At 39.9% G+C, this 24,503-nt stretch overlaps 1 protein-coding gene across 5 annotated transcripts; it reads left to right on the forward strand.

Annotated features, from left to right (window-relative positions):
• Positions 1-206: 206 nt before the first annotated feature.
• Positions 207-23,387, forward strand: LOC109111765 (AT-hook DNA-binding motif-containing protein 1-like). 5 transcript variants are annotated; one of them, XM_042777065.1, is made up of 6 exons: positions 207-984; positions 3,313-3,398; positions 16,441-16,536; positions 17,213-17,247; positions 17,420-21,848; positions 21,969-23,387. In XM_042777065.1, exon 5 carries the CDS (start codon positions 17,591-17,593, stop codon positions 21,818-21,820), a length of 4,230 nt encoding a protein of 1,409 aa, XP_042632999.1. In that variant the 5' UTR covers positions 207-984; positions 3,313-3,398; positions 16,441-16,536; positions 17,213-17,247; positions 17,420-17,590; the 3' UTR covers positions 21,821-21,848; positions 21,969-23,387. The 5 variants fall into 5 exon arrangements, with proteins under 5 accessions (XP_042632999.1, XP_042632998.1, XP_042632997.1 ...); XM_042777064.1 differs by lacking the exon at positions 16,441-16,536 and having other exon boundaries at positions 207-637; positions 761-984; XM_042777067.1 differs by lacking the exon at positions 207-984 and adding an exon at positions 1,872-2,106.
• Positions 23,388-24,503: the final 1,116 nt, after the last annotated feature.

Below are 24,503 nucleotides of genomic sequence, written 5' to 3' on the forward strand. Positions count from 1 at the left end.
GAAATTTTTTTTTTTTTTTTTTGGTCATAGGCAATGTAAGCCCAAAACGGATTACCAACATTCTTCATAATATCCATTTCGTGTTCATAGTAATGCAGGTTTGGTTCGACATGAGGGGGAGTAAATCCTGACAGAATTTAATTTTTTTTGAGTGAATGAAGCATTCGAAGCGGATGGGTGCTAGTCTAGTGGCATCTCTCATTTTGAGGAAACATCCTCTCTGATCTGAACAAGATCACTGGTGTATCCTTTATGTAATGTGCAATATGAAAATTATTTGTGTCACATATGCAAATCTAATGGCATTTCTACAGAGCCCCGTCGCACTGTCTGGCTATTATATATTTGATGCAACCCATACGCAAACAGTGAGAGAGAGAGAGAGAGAGAAGAGAGAGAATGAATGAAGTCACGATGAGCAGAACTTCAGTACCCAGAGTCCTCAAGAGGAGGAAAAAAATCTAGACACAAGAATCTACGGAGGCCCGGAGGACCCCGTCGACAAGGCACGTCTACAGCCTTCTCTGACTAGATTTCTCCGAGTTGGTTTGCAGAGGGCGAGAAACGGCGCAGAACGGCGCTCATTCCAATTTCTCGCGCTCGCTGCACTCCCGCGGCGCTCCTGTGACAAACTGCGGTACTCTCTTACTACAATTTCATTTTTTTATCCGACAACAACAACACGCGAGTTCTCCCTTGTTCTCTCTGCAAATATTTTTTGTGCGGTTTCTTTTTCTTTTTTCCTTTTTTTTTTAACCAGATGCTGAACAGACTGTTTGGCGTCGCAAGACAGAAGAGGATCGAGATGACCGAAACCTCCGACATTCATACATAGTTTTTTTTTCTTCTACTTCTTCACACAAACACCTCTGCTTTTAGGATGTTGCATGTCACCGAGCGTTCTGTGATCCGGTCGCGAGAAGCCTGATGAGCGCGTGAGGAGCGCAGCACCACAGCTGCAGCAGCGGAGCTCGGCGCTTCCCGGTGAGTGCGCGCGTCTGGCTTCACAGCCAAAATTTGCATAGTCTTCCCCTGCGCCGCGCCGCATTTCACGAGGGTTTGTGTTTTCTATTGAAGGAATTTTTATTAACCTCGTCGCTGCCATTCACTGAGCTTGCGATAGGTCACTCGCAATCACACACACTTATAGGTACATAGATTACGCTCACCTGCATTCCGCGCTACATCAGACATATTACTAGCTGAAGATTGCCATTATTAAATATCACAGACACACATTATTTTTTGAATAAAAACGCGTGTGCGATATACGTTTTAATATAAGAATTTACAAATAAGCTACACAAGAATTTTCGTTCGTATAGCCAATGTGAAATAACTGACCATTTGACATGCATATATTGTAAGACGTGAATGTGTAGCTGTAACACAGGGCAAACATAAATGTAGTGTCCACTGACTATGGCATACTGATGAGTGATCGTAAGTGGCCGTTGACTGACGGCATGTATGAACGTCTGTGATGCGTTGGGTGATTATTATTATGGGGAGACGACAGCAGCCTCACGCGCCTGCCTGGAGCTCGCCAGTGACTGCACTTTTGATTAGTCTGGCTAATTATTCAGCCTCTGTCTGTCATTTTTTTTATTTCAAAGTACTTTATTGAGATGATTGTTTTACATACAATTCTAAAGCATCAATACAAAAAAGAAAGAAAAACTAACAAAAAAAAAAAAATTTTAATTGTCGTAATGAAACAGAAAAAAAGCCACTCATGTTAATTCAGTCCTGATTTTAATATATATATAAAAAAAACTCTTTTATGCAGCATTGTCATAACATGCCATTTAAAGATTTTTTTATTTTTCATTGTGTTTTCTTCTGTTTGACAGTGGGCAATGATGAGCATTGCAGTGGCGCGTTGGCGCAAGTCTTTCGGTTCTAGCTGTGCGCGCGACGGTGACGCGAAGATGTTTATGTTGTGACAGGCGCGATTATTCACGCCACACGCTTGGAACTTAACAAAACGCGCACGTTGCTTCCCCAAACACGGAAACGCGGATATTTCTAAAGACGAGGAAATGTATTACTACATCGTTTCTGTAGCTATATGGCGTGTTGTCATGGAGACTGACAGATAACGAGGTAAACTCACGCGTGAGGATGCTAAATTCGCATTGAAATGATATGTAAAGTGTATATTTCCATAGGTCACATAGGCTGTATGAGTTAGTAAATGTGTTTTAGCGAGTGTTGTGTCTAAAGGGGAAACACTAGGTTGAATAGGGAGTGGGGGGGACTCTGTGCATGTGTTAGCCTACTTTGTCCACCTGTCAGAGAGTGTTGGCTAGTCTTATAGCTCTGGTCTCCATGGCAACCTTTATTCTGTAAAGGAAGCTTGGTTTCCTACAACAGCTGGAAACCTCTGATTGGCAGAGCTGAGAGACAGCAATGGCTCAAGCTGACCTTGGCCACAGCTAGTATAATGCACACTGCACATAATTAGCGCGAAAACAGCTTCACTCTCTTCCATCTACTTTTTCCATTCGCTGGCTGGCTGGAGCGCTCTTTTGGGTTGTTTTTTTTTTTTTGGGAGAGATTTTCACCTCTGACCTCAGTCCCTCGGTCTAAGGAGGAAGGGGGAGGCATTCGGTTGCAGGCTGCTAAGTTTATCCGCATCAGTTTTTGTGTGTGTGTGAGAGAGAGAGAGAGAGAGAGAGAGAGAGACACGGAGAACTTGCGAGAGAAGGTGAGAGCGAATATCTAGGGGTTCTGTATACCTGGCTGGTTTCTGTGTCTCTCAGTAACGAGCCAACTCTAACAAGAGACAGAACCAGCTCAATTATTAAAGAGTGAGAAAGAAAAGGGAGGGGAGAAAAAACAAGGAAGAGAAGAGAAGCAGCAGTAGCCAGAGCAACACATATACATCACATAAACAGCAGCTCATGCATGCTGTGAGATACACAGATAGCATATCACATACACGACTAAAGCTCATACCGTTCACAGGAAACGGTTCTTGTGCATCTTTACATTTTCCGGTTTAAAACTCATCCATTAAGAGCTTTCATGCTGCATGGAAGTGCTTATTATCTACGGTTTTAAATGAACGATATAATATCACAAATTGGATTGTTATTGAGATGTTAATAAAACAGAAAAATAAAGCAGCTCAAGCGGTTTTTCATTCATGATATTGTTGCAATAGACTTTATTTGTACAGATCAGCTGATAAAGTATGTTGCATACTGAGGATATGCATTTGAATGCATTCTTTACTGACATATGTTGTTCTCTCTCATTTTCCCTCTTCTCCCCTCCTCTCTCTCGCTCTTCCTTTCTCTCTTTCAGGTAACAAACTGCCTGGCTAAAGATTGCCATGGAAACATGCAGTTTGAGAGTGAGATAAGAAATGATTGAGAGAATCAATGTCTAAGGTAAGTGTGGGTTTTCATTCCATACATCATTTAGGTCACACAGGACAGCCTGTTCAAACATGCTCATTGTTTTCAATTATGAAGTTGAAGCACTGATTTAACACAGATTTTTGTACATGTTCATGTGCTTTCATTAAGAAAAGTGAATAAGGCATGTTCGAGACCTGAGCCAATCATGTTTTTTTCTTTAGGGTCTTTTCAAACTTTGTCTTTTCATCCTTTGCATCCCTTTTGGCATGATTTTAAGACATAGGAATAGACTAAACATTTTTTTATTCCAAATTTTGCCAATCACATTCAGTTTCACAATAGTTTTTGAATTTTCAATCTATTCAGCTACATTTTAGTTAAATTGTATATATTTAGTAAAAAAGTATAATAATGATGAAAGCAGAGGAAGGCTTTTTTAACAAAACCAGTTACTTCTGTGCTATCTGAAATATGGTGACAATTCTTGCATCACGGAAACAAAATCTTTCAGTTGTCATTCAGATTAAGATTTTAGGAGAACAGAGCATATTCCAGATGGAGTATAAAATATATTTTTCCAAATTTAAATTATTTAAAATTATTATTGATAAAGAGTACCAACTTCTACATGAGCATGAGTGAACAGGATCTGTTTTGTAATGTGCCTGCAATATTGTTCTGCACATTTATAGGCTGCTATTTGCAGGTTGAATGTATCAGTATAGTTAGGATACATTTTTGTGAGTTCGATCATTTTTGGTAGCTGTGCTTTAATTTCACTTTGATTTTTACTTTTTTTTTATTAAATAAATATTTTATAATATCAAGTTGGTTGTAAACTTGCTTGTTAACTTGCAAGTCATTCATGAAAAATTCCATGTCATTAATGGGTTAAAATGTATCATCAATGTTTTATAGTTATAACACATGTTGCAGGTGTCGTATTTTTACCATTAATGCATTATAAATTATGATAGATTCTATTATTATAAATATAATTAATTCACCTCAAAGGTACAAAGAAAAAACAGCTGCAAAGTAATAAATGTGCAGTACAGTCATGGCCAAAAGTTTTGGCAGTTCCATAAATTTTGTGTTTTGCAAAGTTTGCTGCTTAAGCTGTTGTGGTGTTCATTCACATTGCTTCTAGATTATTGTATAGTGATAAGATGCATTTTAAATAATTGCTAAAAGCTTTATTGGACAAAAAACAAACTTTTCACAAAAAAACTAATTTCACTATTTTTTGATCCTGACACAAAATGGCCAGCTAACATTAATTGACTAATCATATCAGCAGCGCATGTGAAAGTGTGAATGAGTACTAGTCAGATAAAATCACTATCATACTAAATAGATTTTAAGAGCAGACTGATTGCTATAAAAGGAAGAAGTCCTTCCAATCATTGTGTTCTTGTTAGCAATGGTTACATCCAAAGAAACACATGCAGCCATCATCCCTTTGCATCAAAAATGGCCTCACATGTAAGGAAATTGCTACAAAGAAAATTGTACCTAAAAGAACCATTTACCTGATCTTCAAGAACTTCAAGGAGAGAGATTCATGAAGAAGTCTTCCGGACATCCCAGAGTGTCCAGCAAGCACCAGGACCATCTTCTTCTGATGAATCGTGTCACCAGCAGTGCAGAGCTTGCTCAGGAAAGGCAGCAGGTTGGTGTGAGAGCATCTGCACGCACAGTGAGGCCAAGACTTTTGGACAACGGCCTGGTGTCAAAAAGGGAAGCAAAGAAGCCCTTTCTCTCCAAGAAAAACATCAGGGACAGACTGAAATTCTGCAGGAAGTACAAGGATTTCTACAGCAGAAGACTGGTGCAAAGTTATTTTCTCTGATGAAGCTCCCTTCCAACTGTTTGGGACATCTGAAAAAAACGATTGTTTAGAGAAGAAAAGGTGAACGCTACCATGAGTCCTATGATGTGTCAGCAGTGAAGCATCCTGAGACCTTCCATGTGTGGGGTTGCTTTTCAACCAAGGGAGTGGGCTATATCATAATTCTCAAAAAACACTGCCATGAATAAAGAATGGTATCAAAACGCCCTGCAAGAGCGACTTCTTCCAACGATCCATGAGCAATTTGGTGATGATCCGTGCATTTTCCAGCATGATGAAGCACCATGTCACAAAGCAAGAGTGATAAAGAAGTGGCTCAAAGATCATTACATTGAAATTTTGGATCCGTGGCCAGGAAACTTCACAGATCTCAAATAGAGAACCTCTGGTCAGTCCTCAAAAGGCGAGTGGACAAGCAGAAGCCCACAAATTGTGATCAACTCCGAGAACTAATAAGGCAAGAATGGAGCGCCATCAGTCAGGATTTGGCTCATAAACTAATATCCAGCATGCCAGAGCAAATTGCAGAGGTTATGAAGAACAAGGGTCAACACTGTAAATATTGACTCATTATATTTTTTTGCCAATAAAAGCCTTTAAAACTTATATGCTTATTGTTTTTCAGTATACCATAGAAACATGTGGGGAAATAATCTACAAATACTGAAGCAGCAAATTTTGCAAAACACAAAATTTATGTCACTGACAAAACTTTTGGCCATGACTGTAAGCTAAATTTTGAGGAGGACAGAACATTCTTGAGAATCAAATTAATCTGTTCAGGCTTCAATATCATGCAGAAAACTGTCCTCCACCTGCTCAGGAGTCCACAGATCATCAATTCTGTATACTCAGTTCCCCATTTACATTACTTTGCAGCACTGCATCTTTCCTCAGATTTTAAGGCATGGTGCTTTTTTTAATGAAATCATGATTAAAATTGGTCCCAGTGCTAAATTTACATCGGTGACCTCTGCTTTCTTACACATGACTGTGGGTGTTGTTGTGTCAGGTAGTAAGCTTCGAACACCTGTTTGCCCCCAGGATATTCTTGTAAAGCTAGAGACTAAATTTGCTGACCCTAATTGAATTATGCATACTGAAAATAGATAGATAGATAGATAGATAGATAGATAGATAGATAGATAGATAGATAGATAGATAGATAGATAGCTGAGACTAAATAAACTAATTTGCAAAAGAAGTATTAATAATAATACAATGTATGAAACTGTGTGATTTAAAGATCATTAAAACAGGATATGATGAAGTCCTGGGTGATTGATCAGATGTCTATCTCTCTAGCTATCCTGTCTCTTTCTATCTAATCTCTCTTTCTTTTTCCTATCTCTCCATCTCCTGTCTTTTCCTCACCTTCAGACTCTGTTGCAGACTCTCTCACCCTCCCCCTGTTTCTCCTTTTCCTGTTCTATCTCTCTCTTGCACTCTCTCTCCCCCTCACTCTCTCTCTCTCTCTCTCTGTCTGCTGGAAGTTAATGAGCCCAGCTCCCCCTGGGGAACACACACTTCCTCTGCCAGAGACAGAGGAGAGAGCGAGTGAGATTACACAGTGCAGAGAGAGTGAGCGAGAGAGAGACATAGCAGAAAGTGAGAGATGGTGGGGAAGAGGAGGGGTACTATGGGGAGATAAGGGAGGAAGGAGAAAGAGTGAGCAAGAGAGAGGGAGAAAGAGATAAAGAAACAGAAGAAAGTGAGAGAGTGGGGGAAGAGCAGAGGTACTGAAGGCCGATAAGGGGGGAGAGAGAGAGAGTAGGAGGGAGTGGAATTTTCTGGATATGATGATAGAGGGAGTGTACAGCAGAAAGATGGATGAGTGCACTACACACTCCCATCCTGAATGAAAAGGAGAGATTTAGACCATGGAAACAGGGAATGAGAGACAGGGATAGCAAGCGAGAGAGAGAGAGAGAGAGAGAGAATGAGCTGTGCAGGCTAAAAAGAAACAGATGCTTTTGAATAAAGCCCCTGTGAGAGAGAGAGACTGTGAGTGAGAGTGAGAGAACACATGAAAAAGTCAAGGGAATATCTGCATATGTGCATACTAGTGTGCGAGGCACAGACGGATAGGACGAGAGAGCACATATGTGTATTTTTGAAGCAGGTCTTAACATGCTGTCAGTGTCTAGAGTTGGAATGTGCACAAGGCGGCCATTGTTGTTTAAACAGCCAGCCAGCAGCCCTTCTCCTTGGCAACGGGCTCTGCAGCAGCGTCTCCCACGGCAACAGTGGAACAGGGGTGCTGGGGGGGGGGGGGGGAGTCAGGAAGTCAGGGCCGCAGTGGAGAGGCCCCTCTACAAAACACTGGCCTCAAGGTCTAACTCAATATGTGTGAGTGTGTGTGCGTCCGTGTCTGTGGGATGTGTGTGCCGTACGCCCATAAATCTGTATGTGTAGGGTGTGTGTGTGTGTGTTCTTAAGAGCCAGCGGGTGAGAGAACGGCTGTGCATTAGACACAATCCAGAGAGGGATAGGAGGAGGTGGGTTAGAGTGATACGCCAAAGCAGCCAGGTTTGTGTGCAGAGAGACACACTGGCTGAAATGATGGTGTAAGTATGAGCTGATTGGTTGATGAGCTGTTTACTGAATATCAGGTGGAAAGGGGAGATTAGGGAATGGATAAACACCACAGGAGAAGCAGATAAATATGAGTTGGATTATGAATGAGAAAGAGAGAGAGAGAGGGAGGTGTGGATGGAGTGAGTGGACAGAGACACAGGTATGTGTTAGGGATGAGAAGAGGTCAAGGTTTTGCCGCTTAGCCCCTGCTGGTAGATGTTGTAACTACGCCATCTGGTTATAAAAAGCATATTTCTCCACTGGCTGCCATACAGAATTAGCCATGTATTCTGACAAAATACATTTTTTTAAACAAGATATAAATCATTAATTTTTGATTTGATTAGATTAGATTAGATGTTTACTAGTGGCCAATTCTATTTGAAGGGCTCTCAAAAACATAAAATGATTTTTTTTTTCCATGTCACAGCTCAAGATTGGTTGTGAATAGATAAGCAACTGACATTGAGATGAGATGAGCTTTCTTCAGGTAATATACATGTAATATACCTACTTGGTTTAGAAACGATGCAATCTTACATTAAAATAAATGTTTTAAAAGATTTAAAGAAAGAAAAAAAAGAAAACCTGGAGTGTAATGGAATAGATTGGTCTCAGGACATATTTTTCAAAATTTATTCAAATTGACATGAAATTCTAAAACACATCTTTTGATATATGTATGTGTTGTACATTATTAAGAACAAAGATATCACACATTATTTTGAATATTAAGGAAAGTAGTTATTTTGGATAGTTATTGGATCTCAGCCCAAACTTGCGCGGGGAAACAAGTTTCTGCTTCAAACACCACGGTAAATCAAAATAGCTCCAAAGGCGAGTTCACATCAAAAAATTATGGCATGTATTTCATCACTTCTTCTCTAAATTAAAAATTGGTGTGTTTGACAATGATGAAAACCAGAAATTCGAAGAAGAGTGGATAAATAGTTATTTTATTTTAAATTATTATTATTACTAAATTATTTTATCTTTATTATGTCTTTATATTTGTCCACAGGTTTCAAAATTGCATAACTAGTTCTGGAGTTTTAAAATGCTCAGTTGTTGATATTTGTTAGTGTAGTTTATTAAAACTTATTTGTATTGTTCATGATATTCTCTAATGATAAAGATTATGTCTGGGGGTTTCTTGTTATTGGACCATATTAAAAAAAACAACAACAACAACAACAAAAAAAACAGTAAAACGTACTCAACTTTTTGTCTTTGTCTCTACTCACATTGTAATGTTCATTCCACCTTATTTTTCAACACGGAAGAAAACCATTTTCTGTGAATGTGCAATATTTCCAATGCATTAGTTTACATAAACTAAAAAAAATCAGCAAAAATAGGGCACAGTATTAATAGGAATTTTGTATATCGATTTTTTTTTTTTTACATATGTTTTACCTGTATTGTGAATTTTGCACTGCATTGCGTTGTGTTTTATAGTTCACGGAAATGTCTGTAAAATGAATGAATAATGTCTTTTTTCCCCCATGTTGGTAAATAACTAGAAGAATAACAAAGTAACTGAAAACAAAAATAACTGAAAGTGGCTGACATTGAAAACATTGCACATTTAAGTTAAAAATGCCCATTCCTGCTGTTTTTTTTTTTAAAATAAGGTTGATAGTGAGTGTGTTTGAATTGTGTTGTCTCTACTCTCATACCTGTCCTCAGCTTTACAATCCTGTTTTCTTGAGCATTTCATTCAAATGTGAAGAGCGAATGACTGGTGCTAAAAATAAGGTATGCCATGTGCGGTGTCATCAGCACATGGTGTACACAGAACAGGAATGCCCTTGTTTCATTTCTGGTACCTGAAAACTCTCCTGATTTAGCTGTTTAGTACTCAAATAGATTAAATGACCACAATTCACATCCCTAGTATGTGTACCAAACACTCTGTCTCTGCCTCTCACTTATAGCTGCTGTTGGATGGCTGTTCCCAGCTGGTGCAGTGGTCATATGACCAAGTGGAGGGGCGGGAGGTCAGCAAGACAAGCAGACAAGTAGACAAGCACAAAAAAATAAGGAAAGCAAAAAGTAAAAAGAAAATACAACAAGTAGAAGATATGTGCGTGTATGTGGTGTGTGTGTTTTTGGCTGGGCTGAGTGTTGAATGCAGTCTCTGGTGATGAAGATTATAAGGAATTTCCTGCAGCTGAGGACAAGAGAGAGTGTTCAAGTGATAGAAAGTGAAAGAGAAAGAGGGAGCGAAGGAGAAAGTTAGAGAGAGGAGGGGAGGAGGGAATGAGAGGTTATAGAGAGGGAAGAGGAAGAGATGCAGGAGATATTAAGAATGCAAATGAGAACGAAGAAGAAAAGAGTTTGAGATTGAGACTGAGGAATGATGGAGGCATTGAAAGCAAATGAGGGAAACCAGAAGAAAGACAATGAGCTGCCTGTAGGAAGCATTTTAAGTCATGCACACTTAATTATGCTCATCCTGATATACCTTTGTTCATTTGAATTTTAAGGCAGCATCACATGCACCCCAATTTCCCCCAGAATGCAGTAAAACTTATCAAAACTCATAGAAATGTTGTTGAAAAATGTACATAAAATTCTTTAGATACTAATAAGAAATTACTACTGCTGATCAGCAAGGATGCATTCAATTTATTAAAAGTGACAGTGAGGACATATATAATATCACAAATTATTCTCTTTCAAATAAATACTGTTCTTTTAAACTTTCTATTCATCAAAAAATCCTGAAAATAATATTTCATGGTTTCCAAAAACTATTTCCGTTTTCAACATTGATAATAGGAAGAAATTACTGGAGCAGTTAATCAGCATGTTAGAATGATTTCTGAAGGATCATTTGACACTAAAGACTGGACTAATGACTGCTCAATAATATGTCACATTATAATTGTTTTTACTTTATTTTTGATCAAATTATTGCAGCCTTGGTGAGAATAAGACACTTTTTTTCAAAAATATTAAAATATCTTATCAACCCCAAACTTCTGAATGGCATTGTGTACTTATGGGTAGTAGAGTATTGTGTTGTTTGAATTCACTTGTATTGAATTAAATTGAGAGACAAGTCTTTTATGCACTTAACACTATTTATATGACACATTGAGTTCCTGCCTAGTTGAGCTTTCCAAATCAATCACTTACAACAGGGGTATTCAAATGATAAAATAAAATAAAAAAGAAAGAGAGAAATTACAAAATATATTTTAGGCAAAGTTTGCATAAACTTAAGATGTTAACACATTAATTGTACACGCTTTATGTGTCATTCACACCTTTACATATTTGCTCTTATTTCTCTTAGGAATACTACAAACATCAGTAACACTTTAGAATAGTGAACACATTTTCACTATTAACTAAGAGTTTTCCCTCAGTAAAAAACTCAGTAAGTAGTTGGTAAGGTAGTTGCTAAGTTTAGGTATTAGGTATGGGTTAATGGATCTAGAATAAGGGATTAATGTTTGCTTTATAAGTAATAATAAACAGCCAATATGCAAGTAATATGCATGCTAATAAGCAACTAGTTAAATGTGTGAATTGGTCCTTAAAATAAAGTGTTACCCAAAAATCATGTGGTCAGTCACATTGTTTTTATAATATCATGATTTTTTCACAAACACTAAAAAAGGGATATAGACATGAAAATATATAGCTGTATTTTAGGAACACAAGGGAATCATCATGTTTTGGGGTCTGTGACACTAAAAGGTTAGTAAACCCCTGACTTATGAGGTTCCACTTAGGATGCTGACTATGTAGGCAGTGAGGCAGCTGACTAGGTTTTGAAACAGAGCTATTTTGTGTGTGTGTGTGTGTGTGTGTGTGTGTGTGTGTGTGTGATGACAGCTGTGTTTCTGCAGAGTGTCACTGGAGTGTCTCTGTGGATCTTATGACCCACTTCTACCTCTCTCTTACTCTCTCTCTCTCTCTCTCTCTCTCTCTCTTTCATTCCCCTCTTCTTCATTGCCAGCCCCCCACCTCCCCCTCTAAGCTTTCTCCTACATTCTCTCTCACCCTGTCTTGCTCTAACTTTCTCTGTTTCTCTCCCTCTCTTTCTCTGACACTCGCCCTCACACACTGTCGGGGCTGCTGTCTGTATCTTAGCAACAACTGCACTCTCATTTGAACTGAGTGAGCCCTAACACACCCACTGACACGCAGACACACACACTTGTGCAAACACACCTACACACTCGCACAAGCACTCCTTTGCACTCATGTAAACAGACACACATCTCAGCACAAACACTTGTGCAAACATACTTGCACATTGCACTCAAAAAAAGTTGGGTGTGAGATACAGACCAGACAATGCATGTGTGTGCATTCATGGGTGTGTTTGAGCATGTGTACGCATTTTAAAGTGTTTTTGGAGTATTTCCGATCACTGCGTCTTTCAGGTTTTGCTGTACCTGTATAACATAATCAATTTTATACAGTTCAGAGCAGAACAAGATCACTTACACTATTTTTAGGATCTATATTTACCTATTCATATTATTTTCTATTGTTTACATGTTGCTTATGAGTTATTTCCCCTTCATGTCTGATGTACTGTAAATGACTTTCTGGTCATGATTTAGGTTGTGATTGGTTGAAATTTCATGAGATCTAAAAAAGATACCATTCTGAGCATTCAGTCTTTTTGCAGGATGAGTCAGCTGATAATCTTGTTTTGTGCTGTGGTATTTGTTTACAGCATGGCTGATTTTGCCAATGGACAGGTGGGCACCAGTGTAGACTTTCATGTCTGTCATTGGACAGTGAATCTAAAGGCAGTAGTGTGATTGGCTAAATGTTACCAGCTGTTTGGATCCCCTGGGGGGCATTCCAGCAGTTAAAAGGATTGGATCAATGGAGAAAGAGACAAAACGTGTGTGAAGAATCGAAAAAGCAGAGGGAGACAAAAAGAGGGAGCTGTATAGTCAAATACAGTATTCAAAAAAGGTGAAACTACAGAAAGGGGTTAAGGGATGGATTTTCTCAGAGGAGGCAAGGGAGAGAATATAATTATTAGTTAGTACAAAAAAAGCACAAAAACAAACCTGAGATCAAATTTTGTGTAAACTGCTCATCTTTCTGAAGTTGCACTGTCCAAGAGCAGAATCAGCAGATAACGTTTTACAGTAAGGCATGGTCTCTTTTGTCTCCCTTAAGCTCATTGTTAATAGAGGATTTGTTGATTATTAGGATTAAATGCTAATTATTATAAAATGTTACTTATAATAATAGTTATAGGCAGTAGAAAAAAAAGGGGATATTACATCAAAATAAAAATTCTGGCAGATAATGTGTTTAATGATTAATTAATAAAAATAAATAAATAAAATCAGTCATTTAAAAATGTATCTAGACATCTCAACATGTCTGAAATAGTATGAACAATGTATTTTCTTTTTTAGATGTGGCAAAGTTTACATGTTATTAAATTATAAGTGTTTTTTAATATATACTTTAAATGAGCAAATTAGCATGCACAATTAAATATTCAATATTGTTTAATTGTAAATACAAAATCTGTAATATCTGCCAATAACCAATTTGATACTTATATGTTGTGTAATTATGTAAAACAAATTGTAAATTTAAAACTTTTAATAAATAATAAATTGTGTGTAAACATCACATATATGTAAACATCACAATTCCTCAAACCCAAGGTGTCATTGCTTCCTCGTTTCAGTAATCTACCACACGCCACTAGTTTGGAAAGAGTGAAAGCCACATTTAATTAGTACACAAAGCAGACCAATGCTAGCCTCACTCATGTCTACTCTCTCTCTTTTACACACACTCATCACTGACTTAATCCAGCTCACTAGTCTGTCCTGGCAGGCAAATATGTGATGGTGCCAGAACTGTGAGAGAAGAGTAAGAGAAGCTCCAGACATTCAATCTCTTTCTCTCAAACGCTTAGGAGGAGGAATGTGTGTGAATATCTGAGAGACTTTGTGTGAGCGATTTGGTGTGTGCGTGACTGTAATTAAAGTGCTGTTCTGCAGTTGTGCTTGTTCCTGTCTTCTGTGAGACTGATGCTTAATTAATGAGTGGTATTAATTAGAGAAAGAGAAGGAGAGAGAAGGAGGCAGACAGCAAATTTAAAGTGTGAACGAATTAGAGAGATGGAATTTAAGGGTGATCTAAAAGCTATATTTGTTTGTGTGCACCTAGCTGTTGAACCTCAGACAACATTATCTACATTTGATTCAAGATGCAGACAGATAATACAGGACTGGCTGAGATTTAAGCACACATGTTTATTAATGTGATTATCTGATACTCCTCTCTGCTTCTTCGCTATATGTACTGGACTTGACCCTTGTAGTTGGCATTACAAGTTAAAGGGATAGTTCTCCCCAAAATTAATATTGTGTCATCATTTATTCACCTTCATGTCATTCCAGATCTGTGAGACTTTCACTCTTTTCTGAAACACAAGAAGATTTTTTGGAAAATGTGTGTTTGAAACTCTTTTGTTGTTGTTGTTGTTGTTGTTTTATGTATATTGAAAGTCAATGAATGAAAGATATAGAGGTTTGAGATGTTACTGTCAGCTACGTAATGAAATGGCACCTTGCCTAAGCAAATAATTTGTCCAAATAATATGCTTAATCTTTCAGCAGATTGTTGAAATTTTGGCAAGGGAACAAACATTAAACATGAAACATAAACAGCAAAATACTCAATTAAATTGTACCATACTATTTTAGGGTATATTAATGTTTTTAGTAATTAGCTTGTTACTTGAGGTTATTTGATCAAATAAATTTATTCAGGAAATTTTTAAGTGAATTTGTGATAGATTGTATGAAAGCAGTACAAATAAAATGCACTATAAAATAGCTCATTCAAGCTGTCTGATTCCTGCTCTGAGTTCTTGTGTGGTGTATGATTAGCATGTAAAATGGATTAGATACCAAGCCAATAGATGCCAGGCATGACAATCAGCAAGTTGATCTTCAAAGACCTTGGTGCTCTTGTTTTCAGTGTTCGAAATGGTGTCAAGGAGATTAAGGCCTACAGAGCAGTAGTCAGCATCACAGGATGTGGCCATTAGAGGAAGATTTCACAACAGAATACTTCAAATGGTAGAAAAACTTCTTCAACTGACACACAGATTCAAGCTGACCTTCAAACACAAGCTTTCACCATCTATTGCCAGCCCAATGAAAGGGTAATAAGTCTCAGGTAGAACCAAAAAGTGAAAGAAACATAAGTGCAGGATAGTAGCCAAAACATGCCTGAACATGCCTTTACAGCAATCTGTCTGATGACCAAGATCAGACCATTTTGGTATAGTACATCAATATCACTATGTTTAATGACAACAAAAGTAAGCTTTCGAAGAGGAGGAGAGTCAAACACAAGAGAGTTTCATTGATGTTTTGGATTGTTTTGTTACCCTTGGCATCGTGAACATGTGCATGGTTTCAAGATGTCACGCAAAGACTGAAAAATTTTGGAGAGCACTTTTAAAAGAAGTGTCAGAAACTTGGTATTGAGTGAAAGCCATGGGCCTTCCAGCACACACAAAAAATAATTGTTCTGAAGCAACTAGCAATGTGTTCAGATCTAAATCTCTCTGAAAACCTGTGAGAAAAGAAAATTGTGAGCAGGCAGTACTGAATTCTGGGAGAATCAAAGCACAAGAAGATCAGGCCAAACTGGCAATACAGTAGTGTGGGAAGCTTATCCATGGCTCTAAACACTTGATTGTGGAAATTCTGTTTGTGCCACAGAATATTAAGTGTACGGGGGAATGCTGTTTTGTTTTCTAGATGGAAGAAATAATTATGTGCAGCAAATGTAAAGTTTCAGCGGCACTTGTAGTGAAATAAAGGATTGTGGAGACTAAATATTTAACATTTTCTAGCAAAAATGTGTGAGTTATGTGCAAGGGTGCATGTTTTATGTATATTTGTCTCTGTATCAGTGTCTTCAAGAATGCAAGTGTGGCAGCTTGTTCGGCACCATGTACTGTAGCACATGTTTCTGGTTCACTCACTCACTCTCTCTTTCTGCACTTTCTCTGTCGTTGCCAGTTAGTAATAAAAACCATGTGGAGCAGACTGAGAGATGGATAGAACTGTAATGTGTGTGTGAGAGTCCAGCCCCTGGACTTATTTACATCACTACAATGTTTATCACAAATGAAATTCAGTTCTTAAAGGAATAGTTCACTTAAAATGAAAATTTTGTCATTTATTTGCCCCAATCTCATTTCGATCCTGTGCTATATTGTTCTAAAAGCAATATGAGATGTTAGTCTAAATGTCAAGGCTGCTGCTTTCTACATGAAAAGTATTTTGCACACACAAAAATATTATATAGCTTCAGAATACTTGGAATATAGCATATGTGTAGGCTGTATTGGATTGATTGATTGATTGTTTGATTGACTGATTGTGGTTCATGCAGTATTTACATTTATTTTGCCTAAGAATAAAAATAATAATAATAGAGGGTTTGAATTACATGGGAGTGAGTAAATATGACAGCTTTCCTTTTGTTTGAAAAATGTTTGCATGCACTTATCTACTTTTCTTTATTTTTCAGGTTGCAATTTGAAAAATGTGTTTTTTACTCTAAATTCCCCTATTTTATTCACATACTCTTTCATCCATCCATCTCTTTCTTTAGGAACTCTATATCCATCTACATCCCCTTCCGCTCGTCTCTTTGCTGCCCCCTGCTGCCATGTCCCAACTTCTCTGCATTCTAGCCTTTTCCCTGCAGGTTATATTTTTGTGTCACTCACCAATATGTTTGGGGTTTTTATGTATTTATATAGGTTTTTGTTAGTGAGATCTGAAAAAATAGACTCATTACTTTTTTATTTAGATATTTATATTTAGCAAGATTTTTTTTTATTTAGATATTTATTTAGATATCACCATGTATTTTAAAAACAATGATAGTGAGGCCTCATGACACATCTGAAAAGTAATAAACTGCGGCAGGCAAACCTTTCATCATCAAATACTGTTATGAATATTGTACATGTACATTTCATTTTGGACATTTCTCAACAGTTTATAGATGGTGTCGGTAATTCTCCTTTTCCTCTGAATTTGTAAATTCAGACTTTGCCCTAAGGATTTTTGAGTGATTATTGATTATTGCTAGTGATCACAGTTGTTAAACTGTGTACAAGATTTTGCGGGCCTGTTATTTTACATTTTTCTGCACTAAAGTTTACTTAAAATGCTTTAAATTGCCAAATGTGAAGCATATAAAACATTTGCCTATCCAGTGAGACATATGTTGTATTGCCATAGTGAGGCCTGCAGTCTATTGCATTGGAAAGGAAAACTATGTAACCATGGTTACCGTTCCACTCATATCCTATTGCCATGGTTACAACTGTTCTGTAACTGTATCGCCATAGTGACAAGTGTCCTTTCGCCCACAGGGATAACACAAAGCATGGCCAAGGCAGCAGACATGGTAAGAACAACTGCAGTTATTTCAATAGCATTTTCAGCTATGTTGTACAGTATTTGTTTGCATTCCTCAACACTAAGTAAATATGAAAAAAAAATTTGTGTGTGTGTGTTTTGTCCCCTTTTCCCTGGGAAATAACCTGTTATCTGCACTCCTGTAAACTGGGGACCCCAAGACTGTGTGAAGCCTGATGGTCCAATTCATTCTGGTCAAGAATAACAGTGAGAGGAAAGAGATGAATCAACCTACCAGCTAAACTGGACCAACTCACAGTTAAACCTAACACGGAACTATAACTGACACATATATAAAAATACAAAGATCCTGAACTGCCATTTTGGGGGTAATGAGCCGTCTGTCAGGTCGCCTACGCTCTGGAGGTGTTCGTTTGACTTGTGAGGCACTGGCTGACAAGGACTGCAGTGATGATGAGGGCCCCTCTTTATGGGTGGGGGATGAAGAGCCTGGGGGCACATCTGTAGGACCCACTGATTCTAATCCAGCCAGCTCACTACATTACCGTTTTTATTCACCTCCCTCTTTAGCTAATGGTCTGCGGAACCATGAAGAGCAACTTCGACGTAGAGCAAGGAAACGTAGGCAGACAGATTATGTGGAGCAAATACACACACAAGAACAAATGCTCATTCAGCAAAACACACAACCACAGATGCACACAACACAACACTCACTCACACAGTCGAGCACACACCTGCAGCCTCATTCCCACATTCCAATGGATACACATATGTGGATGGACACAAACATGCTAACACACAAGCGCACACAGAAAGCCATGTGCACGCCTACAGACACTGGCTCCACAGTTATGGAGCTTGACCCTTCCCTTATTCCAGAAGACTTGTCTTTACCTTCCAAGACTGACACACATAATGTACATGTTCTGTCAGACCCTTTGTTACACACCACCCTTCCCCCAAACAATTTGACACCTCCTCAATACAACCCTTCCACTTTACCCAAGGAGGAGACAGAACAAAATTCAACATGTAAGCCAGAAATGGATCACACCAGCAACCTAGACCACATTCGTATAATAGACCAAGCCAGTGTCATGACCTCTGTGGAGGCTGAAAGGAAGTATACCCTACGGAGCTCTGGCCGGCCACGTTTCCCCTGCCATCTTCGTAAATCATCCCGTTTACGTAGAGCTGCTGAGGAAAATATGTTCAAAAGAGAAATGGACCAAAAGGATGAAGAAGAGGAGGAGAATAGAGTCTGGAGAACAGAGGACATAAGACCAATGGAGGAGCATCCCCCAGAGGTGTGTGATGCTGCCTCATCATTTGATGTTTTACCAACATCAACTATACCAGCAGGTGTTACACCAAATCATAGCATGAGAACATCAGAAAGAGAGGGCATTGTTACTCACCCCTCAGTTAGAGGGAGGCGACAGGGACGTTATTTAGGTGTGAGGAAGATTGTGGTAAAAGTAGCCAGAATACCTGTTCACATGAGTAGACGACAGAAAAGCTACAAGATCTCATCCCTGGAGCCAGTGTGTGCTGGACCCCGTGGGGAAGGGGTCACAACAGGAGAAGGGCCCGAGGGGGTTGTAGGAGGTGAGCCAGGACCTAATGTTTCAAGAGAGCCCACAGCACTACTCCGCATGAAAAACAATGGAAAGAGCGTGATGGTGATGTTTCCACCAGGAGAGCTTCCTGTAATCTTGAAGAGACGCAGGGGCCGCCCCCCTAAACAGGCATTACCAGGACAACCTGACATGCATGAGACCAGAGTGGGAGCAGCCAGTGCCGCAGAGCCAAAAAAAATTCGGAGGCGGCGAACAGTAAAGCTACCGTCTCCACAGCCCTCATATGTTAATGATACCAATGATGTTAAAGTAGAATATGCAGATGTCCTCTCCAAACTGGCCTTCTTGAACAGACAACCTCCCAGCACAGGCCGCTGCTCTCCTCCACGCTGCTGGACCCCAACAGAGCCTGAAACTTTCCACATACCACCAGAAAATCCATCTCTTTCCACTCTTTTGCACCGCCTCACAGGATTCCGCAGGAGAGGTGGTCGTGCAGGCTGTATGGGGAGTAGAGGAGGGGGAGCAGCTGGATCCTCTGATTCCTTTAAGAGGTCATTCAGTGACTTTTTTGAAACAATTGGCAAGAAGCGGAAGGTCCCTGCATCTGAACCAGGAACTCCTCGAAAAAGAGGCAAGGGTGTTGCTGGGGGAATAAGTAGGGCAGCGTTAGGTGAATCTGCACAAGGTGAGAAGGTTAGAAAACGCCGATCACGAAAGAATGGCACTTTAAAAAATGGTCCAGGTGCACAAGAGCAAGATTGGCAAAATGAGAATAGTAGCTGGATAGGGAAAGGTGACAGAGATATTTCTGAGAAAGCAAGCAGTTATCAGAGTCCTTGTTCCCCTCGTGGAAGTTTTCAAAGCAGTGAGGCTAGTAAAGGGGGGATGTACCACAGCTCCGGTATGAGAGGGGTAGGCAGTGGAGAAGAGTCTCAGGGAATGTTTGCAGGATATTTTCGCTCTCTTCTTGATTCTGATGACTCATCTGACCTGCTAGATATCTCTATGTCCAGCCCTGCTGGACGGCAGGAAGGTCGTAAGCTCACCCCAGGATATGAGGGTAGTAGCCCTGGTGCAGCCCATCGTTGGTCTCCTGCCTTTCCTAAAAGAAGTCCTAAAGGAGCAGCCTGTCTTGGGGAAGGGGCGCCATTACCCTCACCCCAAACTCAAGGTAGCTCGACAACTAAACCATCACATTCATACAGTGTCTCACAGACTTCTCCCACCCCATCCTTCCCTAAATCCCCTGCACTCTTGCTTTCCCGTTCACCCAGCTCTCCACATCCATCTGGAGGTTATCCTCAATATCCAACTAGTTATAGCGCTGGGGTTCCTCAAGGGGGAAGCATTTACCCCCTGCCTCAACAGCAGCAACAACAGCAAAGGCCAAGTGACTGTAGTTTTACATATGGCACAAAAACTCCCTCTGTTCCCAGTGCACAGTGTCAGATGAGTTATTCCAACTACCAGGGTTCTGCCAAGCGCAATTATAGTGGATATCCATGCCCACCCCATTCAACCATACAGCGAGGGGACTCTGGCCCAGCCTCACCGGGTGGAAGTTATATGTCAGTGTCAAAGTCTAGCCCCTATTCCTTATCCTCTTCTCCGCCTGAGGGTTGCAGACAGTACACCTCTACAGCTCAGTGGGGATACAGACAAGGGGGAAATAACTGGGGTGGTGATGCATATGGTACTCATCAGTTTCATGGTTACTCTGACTATGGGGTAGCTGGAACTGGATCAGAATCCAAAGACATTCTGGACATCTCAAACTACACACCCCAAAAAGCCAAACAGCGTCCTTGCCCTGACACACTCTCTGAATCCTCCTCAGATTCCTCTCACACTGGTGGAGGAGGGATGGGTGTTGTGGGGGGAACATTTCGCCCAAGGGATGTTCCTATGCCTGAGGGTCAGTCTAGTCTTTCAAGCCTGGAGAAGCTAATGCTTGACTGGAATGAAAATTCGGCAGGCCCTTCTTACAACTGGAGTCAGAATGTACTATTCCAAGGGGGGGCAAAACCAGGTCGTGGGCGAAGAAAAAAGTCTGAGGCACACAACGAGAAAGAAGCATGCTCTGTTCCCCCCGGATCACCTGCCAGCCCTCCTATGCAGGGTGGAGGGCCAAAACGTAGTGCTACAGGTGGTAGACAGCCGAGAGGAGCCAGAGGAAGGGGAGGATTCTCTCCTTGCCAAAGGGATCGTCCACCACCACCAAAAACCAAATCTCAAAAGCCTTCAGCCCCATCAGGATCAGGGCAGATGGGTTCAGGGGGTGTATACCAGGAAGCATTGGACTACTACAGTGGAGATAGTAGTAGCCTGTCTCCTCTCAGCCATGCCCCAGAGTCCTGTGAATACCCCTCTCCATATTCTGTCCATACTTCTACTCCCTCCTCAGATGAGAGATTTGCTCATGTCTACCCTCCAGACTCTGCCTCTGTATCCCCCAGTTTATCAAATCAGTCAGATGCCCTAAAGCAGTACCCTAAACCTGCTCCTCCCTCCCAGACTTATGGGCATGCTGCCAGGACTTTTAGCCCAACCCTCTCGCCAACCCCTCGCCTCTTGCCACAGTGTGCCATGAGTCCACATCGGGTCCCAAAAGACCAGTTCTCCCAGTATGATTCCCCCAGTTACAGTGGCTCTCCCTGCTGGTTTGGGCAAGGAGGAAGTGTTGCTTGCAGTCCCCAAAACTATGAGGAACAGCGACCAGCAGCAGTCTCTTTGCCCTCCCACAAACGGGACATGTCATTGATGGTCTCTGGGATGAGAGTTCCATCCCATTCATCCTACCCTTCCCCTTTACAAAGAGGTCCTTCCATGTCAACTTCATGTGTGAGTGGAACTCTGGACTCTTCCCCACAGCATGAAGAGATGGGTTACCATGGTAACTTGGACAGCTATGCACCCATTGGACACCGTTATGCACCCCAAACAGCCCGGGGAGGGGTACTTTGCCAGCTTCTTGACCAGCCCAGCGAAGAAGGCTTCACCGTCACCAGCCTGTAGTTGGAATTATCTTGGCATCCCTAAAGAGGTAAGACATTAATTTTGGGACATAGCTCAGATGATTTCAGTATGAAAAGTAGATATTTGAATGCTGCCATAAACTATATTTATATTGTAACATACTTTTTTTCTTTTCTTTTCTTGACAGATGAAATGGACAGTACCCTTTTCATATTTTTAATCTTTTTTAAAGGATAAGCTTTGGAAGACACTTACTGAGACTGAAGAGTTTCAGAGCTATGGACTAAATAAAGACTTCTCCAGCAGTGACAATCAAGATCCAAATCCATCCACATGGACACACACAGAAACACATGCACGAACACAAACATACTATGTGATCACAAAACATACACATACTTGCATATACTTTTCATACGCTGACTTGCAACTGTAAATGCACGCACAAAAATAACTAATATTGCTATACAGCTTGGGCTAGGGACTTATTAAACAAAGAATGGACACTGCTAGTTTAACGAAGAAACCAATTTGATGAAATGCAGGGAACAACCTAGTCCCTTTCTTTTAGAGTGCAGCTGTGCAAATGTGATTCACACATATCCACATTTCAGTGATGCCCAAAAACTAAACTAATGTGAGAGACCACACAAAAGGTTTTTGTCTACATCCTGATATTGCTCCCTCTTTCTCTGTCTGTTTTAGTCCCAAAGCCTCCTGTGATTTTGTCACTGGGGAGATTACTTATTCCTAAAGGTCTGTCCACTCCTTCAGCATCTATAAATGGTGACCACACAAACTCTGCCCTCATCTCACTTTTAAATTCACCGTTTTAAAAAACAGCATTTGTACATAAGCTACTCAAATGGTTCCATCACTTGAGGAGCACACTGCTATGAAAACAACTGAATCTCAGAGTCCTGCTGAAAGAGACATACGTTAAAGCAGCAATGTCATGACAGTGTTTTGGAATGGCTGTAAGGACACATGAGGGAAATACCAGTTTTATGTGGCTTTAAATTGTTCATCTTGGGTTTGTGCAAGTACAGTTTAAGTAATCTTTTTTATCAGTGGCCTGGTCTGGTCCCACAGGAATGTGTCTAAATTTGATCCCTTCAACCGTCGCTCTGGATCTGCAGCATGGTCACTTTGTGCCCAACATCCAACTCTCATTTGTGTGTTTTTATCACAACAGGAGGACAGACACCCATGCACTGCCCCCGAATGATGCTGTCCTTGTCAACATGTTTAGAGGCCAGGGCACTTTCCACCCTGGATTTGATGGCCTGGAACTCAGGGTGTGGACAATGCATATTCGCCTCCTCTTTTTCTTTCATCCCTCTGTTCGTATTTCTTGTGGTCCGCTGTGTCGTACAGTGATTTTTTGTGATGAAATATTGTATCTGTCTGTTCCATATACTGTATCTGAGGTGAAAATATTTAAATACACATTCTGTTCTGATCATTGTTTAATTTTGTCCTGCCTCTACTCTGTGGTTGGAGAAATACAATGAAAATGAAATGAGATCCAACGCTGGCCAAGCAGGAAAATACAATGGGTAATAACCTACAGTTATTATTATGTTCAATAAAATGTTTAACAAAGTTTCAGATCTCATTCAGATAACAGTCCAATTGCACTTGATGATAAAAACTTTACTCATCATATGATGTATGAATGAATGAGCGTGTGGCATGAGCATGATCATGTTTGGTTCATTATAATGTTATATTCCATAACATTTCTGAAATGTTATCAAAACTGTGCTCTTTTTTTTATAAAAAATTTTTTTCTTGTATGAGTGGTTTTAATGCCTATTTTGCATTCCGGGCCATGCAGCACCACTCAGGCGTTTGGAACGAGGTAATGGTGCTTTTGACGTCAGACATACTAGCAGGAGCTCAGTTGAGTTCAGATGAGGACACAAGCAGAGATCTGGGAGGGGAAAAAAGGGGGTTGTATAGGAATTATGAAATTTATGGAAAGGAAATTATATATAAAGGAGGCTGTGAGAATTTTTATTTGTGTGGTAGGTTTTCATTCTGTATTTGTTCATTGATCAGCTTGTTTGTAAATGTGTGGCATTGGAGTGTGTGTGTGATAAATGTAAACTTACATTTATCATCCTTTTGCTGCCCCACTGTGTTGAGAATGTGAAAATATTGGACAATTACAACACAGTTATCTGCAACAGATTAGCCCAAAGGACTTGAACATCGAAAGACAAATGTTTGGCTTTTTGTCTAATATTACATTTTAGGTCTACATTGATGCATGGAAAAAAAGAAAGAGGCCTACTCTGTTCACTGCCACTTTCTGTGCATTCTCTATGTTGAGCCAGTCGCTTGATAGTTGTGTTGCCACTGTCTGGTTGCAGTAGTGTACTCCTGTTTCTTGGTTATCACTTATATGTTTAATAATATATATGCAACAAAAATGTGCTTTGCAGTACCTGATAACATGTCATATTGTTTTATATTATTTTATTGTCCATTTGCATTTACAGAAATGCAAAAAAACTTAAAAGATAAAATAAAAAACTTGGCTGCATGTCATTCTAACATCAAATCGAGCCAACGTCGTCATAAACTGCCAATTTCAGATATAGCCTACATATTTAAATGCAATTAATATGCACCAATAGGGCTAATCTTGAGAGTTTTAATTGTTAGTCAGACAATAACTCAGATAAATTCTAGTAATTGCACTATTATTGTCGGT

The sequence above is a fragment of the Cyprinus carpio genome, chromosome A19, assembly GCF_018340385.1.
Source record: "Cyprinus carpio isolate SPL01 chromosome A19, ASM1834038v1, whole genome shotgun sequence".
NCBI lineage: Eukaryota > Metazoa > Chordata > Actinopteri > Cypriniformes > Cyprinidae > Cyprinus > Cyprinus carpio.